The sequence below is a fragment of the Protopterus annectens genome, chromosome 2.part0 (genome assembly GCF_019279795.1).
Source record: "Protopterus annectens isolate FY-2018-M chromosome 2.part0, PAN1.0, whole genome shotgun sequence".
NCBI lineage: Eukaryota > Metazoa > Chordata > Ceratodontiformes > Protopteridae > Protopterus > Protopterus annectens.
This window is the reverse complement of record NC_056728.1, coordinates 628,720,222-628,740,181: the sequence shown is the minus strand read 5'-3', so window position 1 is coordinate 628,740,181 and position 19,960 is coordinate 628,720,222. Positions and strand designations below refer to the sequence as shown.

The following is a 19,960-nucleotide window of genomic DNA, read 5'->3' as shown; positions in this document are numbered from 1 at the left end:
TGTTTTGGTTCCATGGCATAGAGGAAATGAAAAGGGACTATGACCCAGGTGGCTATGGTCTGATTAGTGGCCAAACTGATGGGGGGTAAGACAGAAATGAAGGGTTTGGGTCTACATGGCCCTCTCTGGGAGGGATAGGTGCATGTTCATTGGGCATATGCATGGACATGATCACCTCTGGTGGAGACAGAAAAAGACTGCATGCAGTGACTTATGGCAGAGGGCAAGGATGGTTGTAGGGAACATTCTCATGGAAGTGAAGGAAGCCATCCAGTGCAGTCTACCCACTGCACAGCCATTTGTGGGTAGTCTTACCTAGGCATGCACAGGGTTATAGGGCAAAAAACAAAACAATTTCAAACCAAACCTGATGGTTGCCTTCATGAGCCTTCTCCAGGAGATAGGGAATGAATAATCCTGGATGATCAGCAGGCAGAAGGGGCAAAATTATCACAAATAAATATATAAATAAATAAATAAATAAAGTGAGTAATAGGGGGTTATAGATAATACTACTTTCAACATCCTTATTTTATTTAGCATGTGCCAGCTGACACTTTTAATGCTTAATACTATTGTATTTTAAAGTTCATAAACAGTATAAACAATAAAAAAGCATTGGAAACAGAAAAAGCAGGCTTTAAATCTTACATTTGCGCTTCATAAACAATTGTACTTTGACCAAAACATTCTATTGTGACATTGCCAGAGAAAAACCTTTTAGCAGGCTTAGCATTCTGCTTGTTCTACAAAGCCTTGTTCTGCTGAGCTGGTAGTGAACACACTGCTGAGTACAACAAGAGACTAATGAAAACAAACTGCAGTCCAGTTACTTACTGTTGTTCCTGCCACTAATCCTAAATGCACTGACAAAGCTTTTACAAATATGTGGACAAAGCGTGCCATCAGGAAAGCAAGGCATAACAATGAAGGCCAGTTGATAATGAGCTTCTGATAGTCACCAATTATCTGCATGAGAAAGAAATGCACATATCAAAGTACAGTCGAATAAATGCATCCTTTCATTTCACAGAGGCTTATTTTCTCAATTTCCAAACTGTTTTATGAAAGTTTACAAGCTTTCAATTTTATGAAACTCTACATATTTACCTATCTATAACTCAGAGCTCTGTTGAACAAACAGACAAATCTACAAGTTCTGCTAAACAAACAGGTTAATATTCTGGAAGCAGTCAGAAATTATTCTACACATTAAAAATAGGCCCAACAGGCTGCTATAAATCTTTAACTCTTATTTTTATGTATTGTGGTGGGGCAAAGTGGGTACTGAAGTGGGTAAAAGGACAAGCACATTAGTAATGATGAAAGGAATGTACACATGGGGAAGGCAGATAACATGGATTAGGAGGGAACCACTAAAGTGGGTAAATGGAAGACGAGCTGGGTTTTATAATGCTTGGAATGAACTACATGATGATGTAGTATTTATGGATGGCAACTCTGACATACTTCTCATAATGGCAGCCTAGACTACATGGGATTAGTGAATAGCAAATGGCATTATCTAGATTCAGCGCTGTTAGGAAGGGCAGAAAAAGTCAGACAGGAGCAAGGGTGTCAATGTATGCCCATGACAGGATACAATATGTGATGAAAGAAGGTGTAATGAAGATGTGCTGTTGAGGCCAGTAGGTCACTACCACACAGAGGCCATCAAATGAGGATAAGAGTGGCTCAAAATATTACTAAATGGTGGATAAGGAGGGGAAGGCTGATATTGTCTAGAGAGATCAGCCTATCAGCAACAAACTGAGAGCTGTATATCTTCAAATATAAAGACAGAGGGAGACGTTAGAAGCTCTGATGGAAAGTATAGTAGAGCAACAAGGAAGGGCAGCACTCTTGGTCTTGCATTTATGTTTGTAGAGGCACTGTGGTGGTAAACGTAAGGAATTATCAGAAGCAGTGACAATGCCTGCTCATAATTTCTGGATTAAAGATGGAAGAATAGTTAGGTTAGAGATGTGGGATTAAACAACAGCAGACTGCAACTTGGTAGGAAGTATACTAAGGAAGAATACATACTTGTACAAGGAGAACAGGGAAGCATGGAATGATAATACAGCAGGCAGTGGTGACGAATGGAGCTAGCAAAGTTATAATAATAAGACCACACGTGAAAGTGAAAAGGATGATGGGGGAAAATCAATATACAGAATGGACAGAAACAAACAGATGAGTCAGCTATCAGGCCTAGGCACCCTATAGAATGAAATGATTAGAAGAGTAAAACAATTACAGTTTAGTTATACAGGGAAAATGCAAGAAAAGGCGACTTCAAATTTTGTTACTTCAAAATGTGAGGCAGAAGTATGAACAGGCATGAAACCAGAAAGATATATTGAGTGAATTGTTTATCTCACCACTACAGAAAAAAAACTGATAAGAAATATATATATATATATATATATATATATATATATATATATATATATATATATTATATATATATCTATATATATAATATATATATTCAGTTTTATTTGATCCAGTTTATGTTTTTGTAGTCTTCAACACCCTCATTGAGGCTGGCATCCTGATAAGATTTTCTTTCTTTGGAAAGGTAAATCTATCCTATAATAACTTGTAAGAGTGCAGCTCATGAGGCTAAGCCATCACATTGTGTCTTGTTAGGTCCTGGCTGCACTTTCTGGAAGACTGCTAACTCTGACAGTCACTGCTGAGAAAATATATACTTTTTGCTAACACAACTTGGTTGTGAGTTTTCCATTCCTGGCAGCTGACTCTTCATATCTTCCCTCCCTCAGTCATCTAGCGTATCATAGGCCCTGCCTTTCAAGATTCAGCTAATTAGTCACCTATACATAACAACATACTTAGCCTGGTGTACCATTAAAGGTGTTCCCTCCTCTCTATCCTTACTCCTGTCACCTGAGCAGCATGTTAACAGAAAATAAAGTTATAAAAATGCATGTGTTAACACAAACCAAAATGTGGTCAGTAACATGTTCAAGTTGAAATAACTACTGACTGTTCATATGGTTATCTTTACATACAGTATTATTGTTTTAGTATGAAGTCAACTGTATTATTTCATGCAGTGCTCTACATAATTAAATATTACTGTGAGCGTATTAATGATTACGGTGAAGATAGGTGAAGGCTGCCAGCCTAGCCAGATAGAATTTTGTAGATAATTTTGTCATTTGTAAGTATTAATGTAAACAGCCTTGTTCTCTTAAATGTGAAAGGACTGCATTGGATATTGAACTGTAAAAATGTAACAACAGTGCACTCTGCTGTAAGAAAGCTAAGTCAAGCATTTTATGACTGTGTTTGATGTCAAAATTCAGAGCCGATATGTCTAGAGGGAGAAATCCTGCCTATTGGTTTAAGACCAGAGTTAATGGCTAGAATTTGCATGTATAAATGTCCTTTATTGCTCTGGTTTCTGACCAGGTGTAAAGAATGTAGATGTAGTTTCTGTTAGCCTGGGAACACCAGAGAATCTAGAGGGAGACGTCCTGCCTATTGTTTTAAGACCAGAGTTAAGGGCTAGAATTTGCATGTATAAATGTCTTTTATTGCTCTGGTTTCTGACCAGGTGTAAAGAATGTAAATGTAGTTTTTGTTAGCCTGGGAACACCAGAGAAGTGTGAAGAATGATGCCATGTGAAGCAGCTCTGTGTTATAAATTTAAAGAGAGAGAATCAGAGAGCTCAGAGCATTTTTGTCTTGAGAACATCCAACATCACCAGCACTGCTTTGTTCTATATGTAAGTTATTTAGAATTGTGTATTCTCTTAGATATAGCTAGGAAATAATAAGATTCGACTAGTTTGTTTTTTGTGATGTCAGATCTTTTCTACCATATTATTTTAAGTATTTCTTTGTGATCTGTGAACACTTGACTAGCACTGTGTAGTAAGAAGTATTGTCTTGTGTTTTGATTATTTATTATTAAATATTTTTATGCCTTTCAACTGTGGCTGTTTTATGTAGAGTTAATTTAAGCTCTAAGAGTACATTGCATGTATATAGTGGTACTTTACCAAGTCACTCTAATAAGCCTTGACTGTTCAGTCATGCTTACCATTTGGATAATAATATTGCACAGTAATAAATGGACACCCTTTTAAAGGCCTGTGAGTAGCTGATAAATATTAGTGGGTGGTGGCAGCTGGTATTACCTTTTAGACTGGGCAGAAAAGGGGCACAGCTGGAAAACCTGTGCTAGCCTTCCCCAGTAATGTCTGTGTGGTTGTATATAACTCTTATATCAAAGTGTGTGTGTGTCAGCTACTTGGGCAGGGACATGAAGCACTGGCTGGGCAGAGAGGGTGCTAGAGGTTTTAACTTGTTCATTAGGCTGAGATCTGGACCCTAAAGCTGTACCAGTGGGGAGTCTTATTGGGGACCTGGAGAGAATGGGAGCAACCAGCTCCAGACTGACTGATCTCTGGTGCCCTTAAGGGAAATTCTACTTTACTGTGTGTGTATTTATTATCCTTTCCCTATGTGGATGCCCCTTATTGGTGTTAGTGGTGAGGATTGAGGCTCCTTGATTGCTGGGCCAGTGCACGGGCATCACATATTAATTGTTTGGCAGTGGTGGGACATCCACACCACATATTAATTGGTTGGCAAATACTAATTGGCTTGTAGTGGTGTGGGTAGAGTGAATTCATGTAGCTTGTATACAGTGATCACTGAAGATGCTTTGTACTCTACATCAGCCACACAGTGAATACTCAACAGTTCAGATCACAATTGTTTTATTTCTTTTGTTAGCTTAGTTAGTCAGGGAGAGCAAGCAGCATGTCAGCAGAGGAGTATGGAAAGCTGGCAAGGAGCCAGCTGGCTGATATGTGCCAGGCTAGGGGACTGCTGCATGGAAACCTGACTAAGGCAGATCTGATTGCAGCCTTGATCACAGCTGCATCAGAAAACAGCAACCAAGAGGACAATCAAACTGGCAGTGGAGATGTACCACCCCCAGAGAATGGACAGCTCAACCTTTCTGCAGAGGACTTAAAAATCCATCTGAAGCTCAAGAGACTAGAGTTGGAGACCAGGCATTTGGAATAGAAGCAGCTGAGAGACTGAAACATCTGCAGGCTGAGAAGAATGAGAAACTGCTATGCCTGGAAGCGGAGGAAAAGGAGAGGCAGAGGCAGCATGAGAAGGAGAAGCTGACTCTTCGCCAGAGTCATGGAGGTAATGGGGAAGGGAATAACTGGAACCCCAGAAGCACAAAAGGTCAGAAAACTTCTTCTGCAGTTTAAAGAGGGGGATAATTTTGATAGTTTCATTCATATGTTTGAGAGGGTATGTAAACAGTATGATGTTGACCAAAGGCTCTGAGTGTGGTTCCTGACCCCCTCACTCCATGGTAAAGCTGTAACTGTGTTGTCTAAACTTGCTGATTGTGAATATTTTGATTATACTGCTGTAAAAATCACTTGAAAGAATGTTTTAAGTTAACACCTGAAATTTATAGGAAAAAGTTTTGTGAGCATAGACGCAAGGAAGATGAAAGTGTGTGTGGATATGTTGCTAAACTGACCACTTATTTTCATTGGTGGGTGAGTGGGTGTCAGGTCACCACTTTTGAAGGGCTGGAAGACCTTTTGGAGAGGGAACAAGCCCTTAGCACTTTGCCTGAGGACATGAGGATCTGGTTAGCTGATAGACAATGTGCTACTTCAGATGAGCTGGGGAAGAAGGGAGACCTATACCTAGCAAGCAGGGCATCACTGCACAGGAAAGGAGCTCCAGTACTGCTCATGGGTCTAAAGGAACCCATGGTGGGAAGCACAGACTGCCTCAACAGAATCTGCCAGTAGCAGGGAAGCCACTAGTCCAGGTCCAGGTCCAGGACCTAGGGTTAAATGTTTTGAATGCAACCAGTGGGGCCATGTGGCATACAGATGTCCATGGAGGCAAGGTGGGAAACAAAAGGTGAGACAGCCAGTAAGTGAGGAAGAAAAAAGGCCAATAGAAGGTTGTCTTGAGACAACAGGGGTACTGAACTACCATCCAGCAGATGTCCTGATAGGGAAGGATTTGGATGAGGCAGTACCATGTGCTTATGCAGTTACATGCAGTCAGGCTAGGAGCCAGGCATGTGGGTCTGGTAGCCTGGGGGAGACCCAGGCAGACTGCATACTTACAGCCAGGACTGGTGAGGTGGTTACTTCAGGGAGGGAGCTACTCTGTAGCAGTGAGACTGAAGGTGAGTCATAGCTGCTTGTGGGTACTGATGGTTCCTTGAGCAGAGTGACTGCAAAGGTAGAGGTGAGTAGTAGTACCCAGGCTGACAGTGAGGCACCACTGTCAGAGGATGCCAGACTTCCTGTGGAAGGGGAGGTGGGAAGGGTTACAAAGAGAGAGCTGAGACAGGCTCAGCTCTCAGACCCTACATTGCAAGGCCTGAGGCAGGTAACTAGGGAGGCATGAGATTTTTAAGGGAAGGGGGAATCTATATACTGGGACAAAGGGTTACTGTATAGAGATTAGACCCCTGATGGAGGGCTAGAAGGTGAGATGGTACAGCAGTTGGTAGTGCATAGAGTCTACCATCTGGCGCTTCTAGCCATAGCCCTTGATATTCCCTTTGCAGGTCATATGGGTATAGAATGTACAAAGAGACATATTATGCAGAACTTCTACTGGCCTTGAATTTCCTGAATGCAACAGGGTACTGTGGGACATGTGGGCAGTGCCAAAACGTAGGCAAGGTAGGAGACAAGGTGAGAGCTCTTTTGATGCTTTTGTCTGTGATTGAGGAGTCATTTCAGAGGGAAACTATGGATATTGCGGGGCCTCTGTGTACCTCAGGTTCCACAGGGGAAAAGTATATCCTAGTGGTAGTGAATTATGCTACAAGATACCCTGAAGCAGGGCTCTGTCCTCCATTGAAGCAGAAAAGGTGGCAAATGCTTTGTTAGAGATTTTCAGCAGGGTAGGTTTCCCAAACTAAATACTGATTGACAGAGTTGCCAATTTCATGTCAGACCTGCTGGCTTGTCTGTGGAAGTACTGTGGGATGAAGCACATGAAGACTACCCCCTACCATCACCAGACTAATGGTCTTGTTGAGAGGTTAAACTCTACAAACAAGTCCATGCTACGTGCATTTGCAGACCAGTTCAAGAGGGAGTGGGGCAACTATTTGCCCCATCTGTTGTTTCCTTTCAGAGAGGTTCCACAGGAATCCACAGGGTTTTCACCCTTTGAGTTCTTGTATGGGCATAGGGTGAGGGGACCTCTAGATTTAATTCGATATGAGTGGAAAGGTGAGTGTGAACCTCACAAGGAGTCTGTTATGGCATATGTCCTAAACCTCAGGACAAGGCTCAGGGAACTCATGTGCTTGGCCCAAGAGAACCTGGCAGAAGCCCAACAACAGAAAATGGTGTGGTATGACAGGAATGCTTGAGTTAGAGAGTATGCTGTGGGCAGCAGGTAATGGCTCTCATTCCGGTCAGACACAACAAGCTGCAAGCAGCTTGGGAGAGACTCTACAAGGTGGTAAGAAAGGTAAGTGATGTTAACTACATGGTGGAACTGCTAGGCAGAAGGCAGGGGCACAAATTATACCATGTTAACATGATGAAACTATACCATGATAGGGAGGCCCTTGTGCTGAGCATTTGCAGTGGATTGCAGGAGGAGACTGAGGGAGATCTGGTGATTGATCTCCTCCGTGAGGCTCAGACTGACACCTCAGTGGAAGGGGTAGCTATGTCCCAGCAGCTATCTCCTACCCAAGTTAGAGAAATCTGAGCAGTGTTACAGGAGTTTGGGGACATACTCACTAGGAAACCAGGGTGCACCCACCTGGTGCAGGACCAGTAGGATACAGGACCCCAAAGGTCGATTAGGCAGGCCCCTTATAACAGACTCTGAGGGAAGAGATGCAGGAGATGCTGGAACTAGGGGTAATTCAAGAGTCCAACGGTCCCTGGGCCTTCCCAGTGGTGCTGGTGCCAAAGAACTTGGATCAATGGATGGGAAGCAGAAAATTTACACCAGGACTTTCCCCTGTACTACTAATGGACACAGGCAGCTCCTAAATATTTTATCCCATGCATAAGTTCCCTTAAATGACCTACAGTATGATCCCAGTTATTTTCATTAGGGGTAATATATAATTACTGACCATGGGATGGGCGAAGCCAATCTCTAACCAAATGGGATAGGTTAATCTGAGCACCAAAGGGTAAATTGCCTAAGCTTAAAATGGCCTGTAAGGGCAGCTACCCTAATACTTACCTAAGAACGTATGAGCCAATAGAGACCACTACATCTGACTCATGTTTTCTCAAGAGCAAACTAGTTATTTAAAAAACAAAACAAAAATAAATGTACTAACACTGGCTGGTCATACCTCCTTTTCTCTGTTGCACCACAATTCTTCATAAAATATCACTTACATCTAAATTGAAATATGTGGATAGGGTCTATTACTTATTTTTGATTTTAATTCTAAAAGAACAGTACATTCCCATGATCCCATACTTTCATTGTCTGAATCTTCCCTTTTCCCTGAAGGGGATGTGCCATATTACATCATTACCAAATGCTGAGGATTTTCCTTAGAACACTTTGTAAAGTGTATCAAGACTATTTTTCAGCACTATAATCTGCATTCCCATCCCCAGCATGGGATGGTGAAGTTCACATCTCTGGTCATAGCAATTATAGCACTGTGCAGGACCACATACACACTCTCCTCACTAGCCAACTAGAGCCACCACTTACAACCCCCCTCCCCCTGGGAAGCTAAGGTGGGGTTGGATGCTCCCTTTTCCAGCATCAGATATGTTAGTTCAAATTAGAATATCAAGGTCATAAGGTTTTATCCCTCTCTGTGCCATGGAGGTGGGCCATAATGCAGCTTTTGAACTATAAATGGTGAAACAGACTAGGTACTGAAATGGAATATGTGACAGTATACAAGTATTTTGTCACTGAAGATGGCAAATGTAATGGGGATTACGTTTATATATTTATATCGACTACCATGAGTTCCAGGTGCCTACTGATATGGGCTGATCTGGGAGTAGCACCTAAGAGATTTGGAATTGCTATAGTCTTCCCTTGATAGATACCCTGGATGGAGCCTACAGAAGTTGGACACAATACAAAACAAAGCTGCACAAAGGCCCTGAAGGTGTTCTCATTAAAACTGCAACAGACCTCTCAGTGAAGTCTTGTATGCACTGCCCAATCCAAGACCAGCAGGAACTAGTGCCCTTTTCTCACCAAGAGCAAAGCAATAGCACTAATCCCAAAATGGATCCTAAGATGCCATTTTCAGGCTTTCTAGTGACTGGTAACTTCTAAGAAAACCAAAAAATAATGTCCCTCGGTTCCTTCCCTCATAGGAGCGAAATGGAAGCACAAATTCCAGGCTGATTTCTAAGAAGCAGTTCTTAGGCTCTACAGCGAATGACAGTCTAGTTCCAGGTGTTACAGACTTTAAAAGGAAGATGGGGGAAAAAGGTATTAGTACACAGAACATTGCACTGAGCACCATGAGTGGGATGAAATGAAAGAGAGGCTAATTCAAGCTTTAAGAGTCTGTCCTTCAGTTTGATCTCTCAGTGCCAAGTAGAATTAGTAGGTGAGATGAGAGTAGCAGGAGCTTTCACAACTAAATTTACAACAGGGGCTGGCAGCTCAAAAGCCATCAAGTTTAAAAGCACAATAGGTATGGGCAGGTGACTGGGAAAATTTTCTGGCAGAGTTAATCATTGCTTACATATGTTGCAGGCCTTCTGATTCTTATCAGAAAACAAGGCCAAGCTACACTCTGTGTAGTTAATTATCACCATAGGAAACAAGATAATCATTGAAAAACAAGTGAAATCTGAAGCCCAAGTGCTAAAATGTACCTAAGACCTGCAATAATCTTTTTACTTAGACAAACGCTTATATCCAGGATGCTCCAATACACCACTTTAAACCGATTACTCAAAGCAGAAAATAAGAATGTAGATTGCTCAAAACTGTAAAATGCGTAAACAGTAACAGGTAATGCAGAAACCATCATTACAGAAATGAAATTAACCCAGTATATCAGTCGAAGATGACTAAACTCCAAAAAGAAAAAATTTACAGAAAAATGACATTACAAAATACAGCAGGACATGATGACAACAAAATACAGCAATTTAAGTATTATTTATTTATTTATTTTATTTTACATTTGTTGACCGGGTTAGTCCGACTGAGCTAAGTAGCCATTTTTCAGCGGAGGACTGGGGAGAAAAGCTCCACAGTTTTACAATTTTAGTGTTAACAGCATCAGCAGGTTACAATGTATACATGCAATGAAATACATTTTATCAAAAAAATAACAGTGAGAAAAAAACATAATAAGCATAAATAAGAGAAATTATATGATACAAGCATTTTCAATAAACAGTGAAAAATAATAGTGGAGAAAAACATAATAAGCATAAATAAGAAAAATTGACAAACATTTTAAATAAACAGTGAAAAAAGTTCATAGTGTATGTAGTTATTTCATGACACGTGACATTAGAAATAGAGATAAAAGATGGAGAAGAACAGTGATTCTTTGAAGAGGTTTACAAGCTAGAAAGGTTTGATGTTTTGGTGATAATGTATGAAATATGCAATAAATGTTTCAGCAATTATTTTTGAGAGATTGAGGAAGGAGAAAGGTGATGTGTGAGAGAGTGGAAGGGGATAGGTGATGGAAAATGTACGAAAAGGAGGGAGCAAAAGAGGGATGTGTAGTGGTGGTGGAAAGGTAGAATTATGGAGGAATAATGGATGGAGATACTAAAATGCACGGTGCTGAGTAGTGGGGAAAAAAGACGGGGAGGAATTAGCCAGCTGAAGAGCATGAGCACAGCCATGTGTTGTGTAGATGCTGTTTCAACTGAGCTTTAAAGGATGTTAGCCTGTGTATTTGTTTTAGAACAGGGGGTCTTGTATTCCTGAAGACAGGAAACAGTAGATGGGCTTAACACAGTTTTAATGCAGTAAGAAAGCACAACACGTGTTGTGCTTTCTTACTGCATTAAAACTGTGTTAAGCCCATCTACTGTTTCCTGTCTTCTGGAGTTCCATTGAGGTGTGGATAAGTGTTTTTTAAGCTACAGTTGCACCTTTTTCTCCTTCATTGTGGTCTTGTATTTCTGTTTTTGGAGACAGAGTTCAGTGAAGAGGGTTGTGCCCACTGCGTTTTAGTTCTTGCTTATGGTGCTAAAATGCTACTCGCTAGAGTGCAGCAGGGAGAGGCTCATACTTTGGTTATTGGCTTTTCAATTAACTGTAATCTGTGGTTATTTTTTCTTTTTCTGGCTGCTAACTATAAGTTGATTTGTATCTCAAGTCCTCCAAGGTGCCTAACTTACACTTATGCTGATGGCCTTGTCCTACTGAAATCTGAACTCTCTCTAGATTTTATATAAAAAGTAATTCAGTCTGACATTCAACAAGCTGTGGAATGATTTCCTTACAAGAAATCTATAGCTATCAGTCAGAAAAAGAAAAAGAAAGAAAACAGTGGTATTTGGTTTAAACAACTAGCTGTTTCCTAAGGACTGGCTAAAGGAATTACTACGCCCTGTATACCACCTTCTAGCAAAAGCAAAATATAACATTTAAAACCAATAAAAAAATGAACCAGCTGGCACAAAGGGAAAGGTATTCGCCCCTCATTCACAATGTACTGGGTTGTATGGAGTTTGCATGTTCTCATTGTGTCTCTGTGGGGTTCCACCTGCCTCCAAAAAAAACAAAAAACATGCTGAATATTTCCATCTCAGACTCGATCAAGAATGAAGTTGTGGGCAGGAGCACAGACTCTAGGTGGTGCCCTGTAGCTCATAAAGTTGTAGAGACCAACCACTTTGGGCATCAATTGTGATGTACAGTACCCTCAAGATAGGCGAACACAGATTACAGGCTGCACACCATGATAGGGTTAGCCACTTGATGGTATAAACATTGTCTCTAAGTGATTTTGTTGCGTTGAATTATGTTAACAAATAAGCATGGTTATTAGCCAGTGGTAAGTGGACTGAGGACCTGGCCCACTCTGACGTATGCCAGGGACCCAGGGTAACACTAGGAGGGGTGTATATTTCCCTATTAGATAGTGTATGCCTCCCATAAAGCCAAGCAGCCCTGGGTCAATAAGCTACTGTCTGGTCACTGTCCAGTTAACGAACTTGGATTACCTGGGATTGCTGTGTTGAGCGAAGGGGGGCATAAAACCAATTAACCTGCTAAAAATGAACTAAAATTTGCTATACTCAATAATCAATCAGAGCTTGCAAGTGGATGACATGATGGTAAGGAGGAGGTAAGACATCCTATGTATCCAAGAAACAAGATGGTAGGGAAGTGCAGCAAAGCTACTTGGCTTGAGATCTAGAGTCTAGTATTCAGGAGGATGACAGACTAGAAATGGTGTGGGAATTGTGGTGAGGGAGAGGATTCAGAAAACAGTGAGAGATGTTATCAGAAATAGTGACAAATTCATGGTAATTAGACACCAGTGTAAGGATAGGGCACTAGTCATAATCTCAGCCTGTGCCCACAGTAAGGTTATGATAGTGAGGAAAAGAGTGCATTTAGACAGCAGTTGCAGGGCCTTCTAGATAAAGCAGGACAACATGAATTGGTGTTGTTAAAGGGTGACCTGAATGTACATATCAGGACAGTCAGAACAGGACATGAAATGTGCCTGGATTTAAATGGGTGGGGCAACAGGAATAAAGAAGGAAAGGACATTCTAAACCTCTGTCTGAGAAATGGCCTGATGGTGGCCAACACATCCTTCAGCAAGAGAAACATTCACAAGATCACATACAAGAGTGTCCAACATGCAACTTAGGTAGACTTCCTCCTGGTAAGGAAAGGATAGAGGGGTAGAATCACCAATTGCAAAGTCATCCCCAGTGAAACAGTCGGTCCACAGTATAAACCACTGGTTGCTGCAATCAGCTTCAGGCAGTGGTCAGAGAAGGCTTTAAGGCCAAGAGAAACTAGGCTGAAGACCTGGAAGCTGACTGAGGAGAAAGCACAAAAATCCAAGGAATTACGTAGAGCTCTAGCACCTCAGGAGGAAGAGGAAATAGGTGGAAATGAAGAAAAATGACAGCACCTCAAAACAGCATGTGTAAGAACTACAAAACAGATATGCAGCCACGACAGGTATGGACATAAGGTACATAAGGGAAGCTGGTGGAGGAATGCAGAAGTCCAGGAAGTCATCAAAAGAAAGAAGGAGTGCAGGATAAAGTGGGAGAGAGAAAAGATGGACTAGGCTAGGACTGGTTGGCTAAAAAAGAGAGAGAGGAGTTGCAATAGCAAAGAACAAGGAATCAGAGGTACTCTACTAGCTTCTGGAAAGTGCCTCAGTAGATGCCATAAAGAAACTACATCAGGTTACAAGGCAAAAACAGAAATATAAAGAAGACAGTCAGATGCTCTTCATAAGAGATGCCAGCAACAACCTGCTCACCAGTCCACAGGACATGAAAGCAGATGAAAGAGGTGCTTCCAGCAGATTCTCAATGAAGAAAACCTCACAGAAGCCGTACTGCCTCAGACACAGCCTGCAGTGAAAGAAAAGGAGGAACCCACTCTAGAATAAGTAAGAAAAGCACTGCAGAAAATGAAATCAGTGAAGGAGCAGGCTTAGATGAGATCACAGCAAGTATGATAAGGATGTTGGTTGAGACAGGGGAAAATGGCTTTTGGGAGTACTCATAGAGACATGGAAAGAAGGCTGTATCACAGATGACTGGAAAATAAGCATACTAATGTCAGTGTTCAAGAACAAAGGGGACATTCACAACTGTGGGCAGTACAGAGCTATCAAACTCCTATCACACTACATAAAAGTTCTGGAGAGGGTGATTGACAAACAATTGCACAGAGTAGTAGAAAGTAAGATGGGAAATGAACAGTTCCAATTCAGATCAAGATGTAGCACAACTGACATGATGTTTGCAGTGAGACAGGTAGTTGAGAAGAAGCTAGAGATAAAGAAAGAACCCAACTGGGCATTCTAAGACTTGGACAAAGCATATGGCAAGGTCCCACAAAAGCTGATTTGGGCAGTACTGCAGTGGTTCAGAATCCTAGAAACATTGGTAGAATTAATGCAGGCTATGTACAATGACCCAATGACTCAAGTATAACAGTGTTCAGTCTCACAGAGAGGTTCCCAGACGGAGTGGGTGTGCATCAGGGTTCAGATCTGAGCCCACTGCTGTTCATACCGGTGATAGACTACATCAGCAAACAGGTCAAAGGGACAGATCAACAACGTTGCCGTATGCAGACTATGTGGCATTACAGGTAGACTCTGAGCAAGAACGTCAGCAAAGGATAGGAGAATAGACTGCAAAACTGAAGGCACGTGGGATGAAACTAAGCATGGATAAGACAGCTGTGATGGCAGCAAATGGAGAAATCAGAAGAAGATGAGAAATAAGATAGAGGGGATGATAATGGAACAGGTTAACAGCTTCAAGTATCTGGAAGGGATGATTGAGGAGAGGGGAAGTCTGAATGAGGAGGTCAAAGCTAGAATCAAAGGGGCAGCAGCCAAATAGCACAGTGTCAGGCATAGTGTATGACAGAAAAATACAAAGAGGCTAAAAAATAAGGTGTACAAAGCAGTGGTGTAACCAGTACTAGTATATGGTATAGAAACCTGGGCAGTAAAGGCAGTGCAGTTAAGGAAGCCAGAGGTGATGGAGTTGAAGTGACTGAGATGTGTGGTAGGATGCACACTGTGAGATAGACAAAGAAATAAGAACATAAGAGCAGAAGCCAAAGTAGCTCCAACTGCAGAAAATGTCAAACAGAACAGATTAAAGTGATTCAGGCACATGTGCATAAAAGCAAAAGGCAATCAGGTAAAGATGATTAGGGACAAACAGAAAGAAGTAAAGAGGAAACGAGGGCATCCAGCAAAGAGGTGGATGGACTGTGTGAGAGAAAACCTGCGACAGTCAAGAATGAGTGTTGAAGAAGGCAGAAGAGTGGCACTGAATAGAGAGAGATGGTAAAAGCTGACATGTCACCCTGAACCCCATGGAGAAAATAGAAAAAAAAAAGGGTTGCTGATGATGCTAAACAAAAATAAACATAATCTTACTGAAAGGCTTACAGTCCTGATGCAAGCATATTAAAGACACAACTGAACTAAGTTTATTAAAATTAGCTCCTGTGAGCTAAGTTTTTCTGAAATAGGGTCATACCTCTGGGATGTATACAGTTAGCATAACAACACCCCAGTAGTCTCCCAGTTTACAAGTCTGTGGGACTTTCCTTGCTTTGTTACTCAAAATTTAAACTTTAGACTTTTTCAAAATAGCTGCACACTGATCAACAGCTTAACTTCAGCTCTCTCAGTGTGAAAAAAGAGACTGAAATACAAGGTCCTGGAACTCTGTCATGTTTACTAAATTCAGTTACTGGCTAGTAAGTACACTGCTTGGATGTCAGCAAAGAAGAAACTAAAAGAACCTGAAATTTTTTGAATAGAAAAAGTGAACAGAAAACACTGAGTGGAAAGAATCCGGCAGCTGTTCAGCAAAAAGCAGTTCAAGCTCCAGCGTTGGTGCAAGACATGGCTTTCAGGAATCTAGAGGAAAATGTCAAATGTGTTTAGAGATGATTAAAATACATGAAAAACTAAAGGAGTATATCAACTCAAATAATAAAAGACTGGAAAAATGAAGTAAGCTTTAAACAGATATTCAGACGAGCAGATAAAACTGCAAAATTCAGAGGTCAAAATGAGAAAAAGGCTGGTCGAGTTGAGATAGCTCAAGAAGAAATGTTTCAAAAAAATTGTTGAATTAAAAGACACAGCACATATGGAAAATATGAGATTTTCTGCTGTACCAGAAAAACTAAAAGGCACAGAATGTATTAATTTTATAAAGGCACAAATAAGCAACTGGACTGGTATTCCACAGCAGAGTCTGTTAATTGAAAAGGCACATTGTTTCTATGCTCCAAACCCGGCCATGAGAAAGTAGCCAATACCTGTATTGGTAAAGATGCAATCCTATCAGCAGAAAGAGTTGATTCTGGCAAAACTTGGCAAAAGGCCAAAGTATTAAAAGTTGGAGACAGTAAAGTGTTTGTGGAAAATTATTATTCACTGTACACCAGGCAGAAGAGAAACAAATTTATCCAGAAATCAAGGAGTGTCAAGAGGCAGGTGGGAGATTCAAGTTGCTGTATCCAGCTATTTTCAGAATATTTTTCTTGGAGGATCAAAGTCACTTTTTTCTGCAAATAGGCTATGGAGGAAATACAAAAGTTTGTCCAACAAAAAGTGAGCCATCAAGCAGAAGGGTACTCTGCTTCACTATTATCATAATAGGGCATATCAATAAACTTTGCAAATGGAACATTTTCCAATGTTTCAAATAAAAAGGCTGGAGAGACAAAGAAAACACAGGAATAGAAGAATTGAGAATACCTTTGAATTGAACCAGAGTCTGAAGATGGGAGATGGAGATGAACAGGAAAAAGGCCAGCAACATGGAAATCAGTGAATAAGTGTGAGATTACAAAGCACCATTCACAGTTGTGAAATATGGCTGTACAAGAAAAAATGGAAAGTGGGGAACTGAAAGGCACTTGCCTCTCTTCATGTCATTAAAGTTTGAAAAGACACTAATGGGAAGGAAAAGGGTAACAGTATTTCTTTAAAACTTTTCATGATATAAATTGCATGTTTTATAATGAAGTGTTTTTAGTGTTGTAAGTGATACAGATGCTAAAGTAAACAGATGCCTTTCTTTCTTCCTTTTTTTTCTTTTTTAATATTAAGAAATGTAGGCACTGCAGTGCAAGAAGAAAAGAAAAGTTAGACAAAAGCATGTTTAAGTTAATAGGTTGTAATCATGGGTTGTTGAAGAGGGGGTGGAGTGCAAAAGTAAACAGATTATAATATATGTAGAGCTGATGTGTTTTCTCTTACTTTTACATCAGTGAATATATGGTTTAAGACCTTTAGCTTAATCTAATAAATTGTATGTGAAAACAAGTAACTAAGAGAACACTGAATGTAATGAAAAAAAATCCTTTAGCAATACCTGTTTAGCTTGACTTTGGTACACTGCAGTTGAGGGCTAGATTTTTATTATGTTTCCATGAAGACAAGCTGATTATAGAGCAAGAAAAGAAAGGAAGTTTCTTCAAGACTAAATGTTAATGTTTTCTGAAAGCATGCACTTTGTTTTTCAGATTTCAGAGGGGAATAAAGAAAAGAAACACAAATTAGTGTAAATAGGAACACAGGCAGTAACATGCATCTTAGGATGGATAACCTGAAATTTAGGTTATATAAAGCCCATGCTTGAGGCTGCCTCTTTTGGGGATTTGTCCCTTTTGGGAGGGTTAAAGTTCATTATTTGAAGATGTACATAGTTTTGTGAGCTTGTATTAAGTTAACATGTAACGGGGGTGTTCTGAAGGTGTACTTATTGTTTTTTGTTTGAGGGTTTTCATTAAAACAAACTATTTTGTATAATGTGACATAGGTTATATAGGTTATATGGAGATGATAAGAAAAAAATGCATAAAGGATCAGCCTACCAAACATTAATGGATGTATGTATCACAAAAGCTGGAAATAGACATTTTAAAAACTGTCATATACAATATGTGGGAATAATGACTTATCATAAAGATGACACTTTCCATATTAGCTTGGAATGTGAAATGTCTCACAGGTATAGATAAAAGGAAAAAACATTTAATTGTATTAAAAAATGCAAAGTGCAAATTGCAGTGCTATAGGAGACCTATTTGGAAAGAAATGAGCATGTGAATTTGCTAAATAAAGGATTTCAGGATGGATATTCATTAGAATATCAGGGACAAAATAAAACATGAGTACTTATATTAATTGCAAGAGGAGATTCAATACTGATTGAAAAGGGAAAAAAAGATAATAATGGTAGATTTGTGGTAGTAAGGGGCTACTGGGAAGGGATGACGATTACACTGTCATGCACTTAAATTCCACCTAAAACTGATATTATGGAGCTTAAGAAAACTGTAGGTGAAATAATCATCTTTCAGTAGGGAATATTATTTATAGGTAGAAACTCGAATTTGATTTGCAACAATGAGAATTTATCCACAAAAATACAATAAAATGGGGTAGATTTCTGAAATATTTATGAAAATATTTGCCATGAAGATGTGAATTCAGTATTAGGAACTCAGAATTTACATATTACTTTCTAAGGTTGAGAGTTTTGATACACATTCAATAACTATTTCAGATTATGTGCCAGTAATAACTAATATAAAAATTGCAGGATAATGAAGTAAAAACAGATGGTACTTCCCCATTTGCCTGTTAAAAAGAGAGTAATTTAAGGAGTGGGTAGTAGAAATTATTCAGGAGCTATTAGTGAAGATAGAAAGTAGTCCAGAAGTTATAGCTAGTGAGTGAGATAACATGAAAGTGGTGTTTAAAAATAGGGTAGAAATGATACGATTAAGAAATAAGAATTATTTAAAGGGGCTGACAAAGGTTAAAGTATTGCAGAATAAGGGGAATCTCACAGAAAATGAAGATGCACGAAGCTGAAATTGATACCATGCATCATGAATTGATGGACAGGGGGTACTCTGCCCATGAACTAGATAAAGGTATGTCTAACATCACAGTTTTACAGTCAGGGAGGGGTAAATCCTATTATTCAGAGAGAAATTTCATGACCAGTCGTAATGAACATTCTAAAGTAGAAGATGACTTTAGACTAAGGGGAGTACCTATCACTTTGATGTACTCGAATAATATCAGCTCCATATGTGGTATTACTGAGAGATGCACGCACTCGAGGCCCTTCTCAGTATGGAGAACATCGATGTCTGTGCTGTGACAGAAACCTGGTTCAAGGCTCCTGAGAGCACCCCAGCACTATCAGGTTTCACCTCATATCATGCGTTCCGGCCCCAAAATCCAGACAACACCAAGAAAGGAGGGGGGGTGTCCATATTCATAAAGGACACCCACACCTCAAGGTTGGTGGCAACGCACGATGCATCGGAGACCATCCAGGTGCAATTAACCATAGGCAAGACTGCTCTGCAATTTGTAGCATGTTACAGGCCACCCTCTCAAACTCAAGAACCTCACATGGCCTTCCTGAAAACATTGGAGGGGATAAATGTATCTCCAAACACCATCATACTAGGTGATTTCAACTACCCTAATATAGACTGGGAACACTACTCAAGCCCAAACACGCTAGCCCAAAGGTTCCTGGAGTTCATAAACTCAAATGCCATGGAACAACTAGTCACCATCCCCACAAGAGGAGAAAACATACTTGATCTCATCATCACGAACATGGGATCACAATGTTCAACACCGGAAGTATACCCCTCACTGGTGAGATCAGATCATAAACTAATCTCGCTAGAGGTCCTCATCCCGCCCCCACCTGAAATAAAAAAGACCACAGTGAAAAACTTCTCAAAAGCCGACTTCACACTTCTAAAAACTAGTGTGGTCTCCTTTAAGGCCCCTGAGCCAGTGGTAAACATTACTCAAACCGCTGAATCACTTACAAATGCCTTCTACCAGCACCTACAGGACTGTATGGATCAGGCAATCCCAAACAAAACTAACACTCTTTGTACCAAAGGCAAGCGTCCAGTCTGGTGGACCCCAGCCATAAACAAGCTCTACAACAAAAGGAGGAAGCTACTACAAGATAGAGCAAAATCCTTGAAAGGTAAGACACCTTTGATCATTATAAGTAAAAAACTAAGAGCTCTCATAAAATCATCCAAGGCAAATTTTGAGAGAAAAATCGCCAAGGACTCAAAAGACAATCATAAGGCCTTCTTTAGCTATGTTAGAAACCTAGGAGGAAACTCCCAGATATGCTCAGAATTAGTTCAAAATGATGTGAAGATTACTGAACCTACACAC

At 40.3% G+C, this 19,960-nt stretch overlaps 1 protein-coding gene across 1 annotated transcript in view; it reads right to left on the bottom strand.

The window, feature by feature from the left end:
* LOC122793174 (stimulated by retinoic acid gene 6 protein-like) overlaps positions 1 to 19,960 on the bottom strand; it is a 953,191-nt gene that overhangs the window by 423,349 nt on the left and 509,882 nt on the right. Inside the window, exon 7 of the mRNA XM_044060994.1 lies at positions 838 to 969. Coding sequence (XP_043916929.1) covers positions 838 to 969 — 132 coding nt within the window. The remainder of the gene's footprint in view (positions 1 to 837; positions 970 to 19,960) is intronic.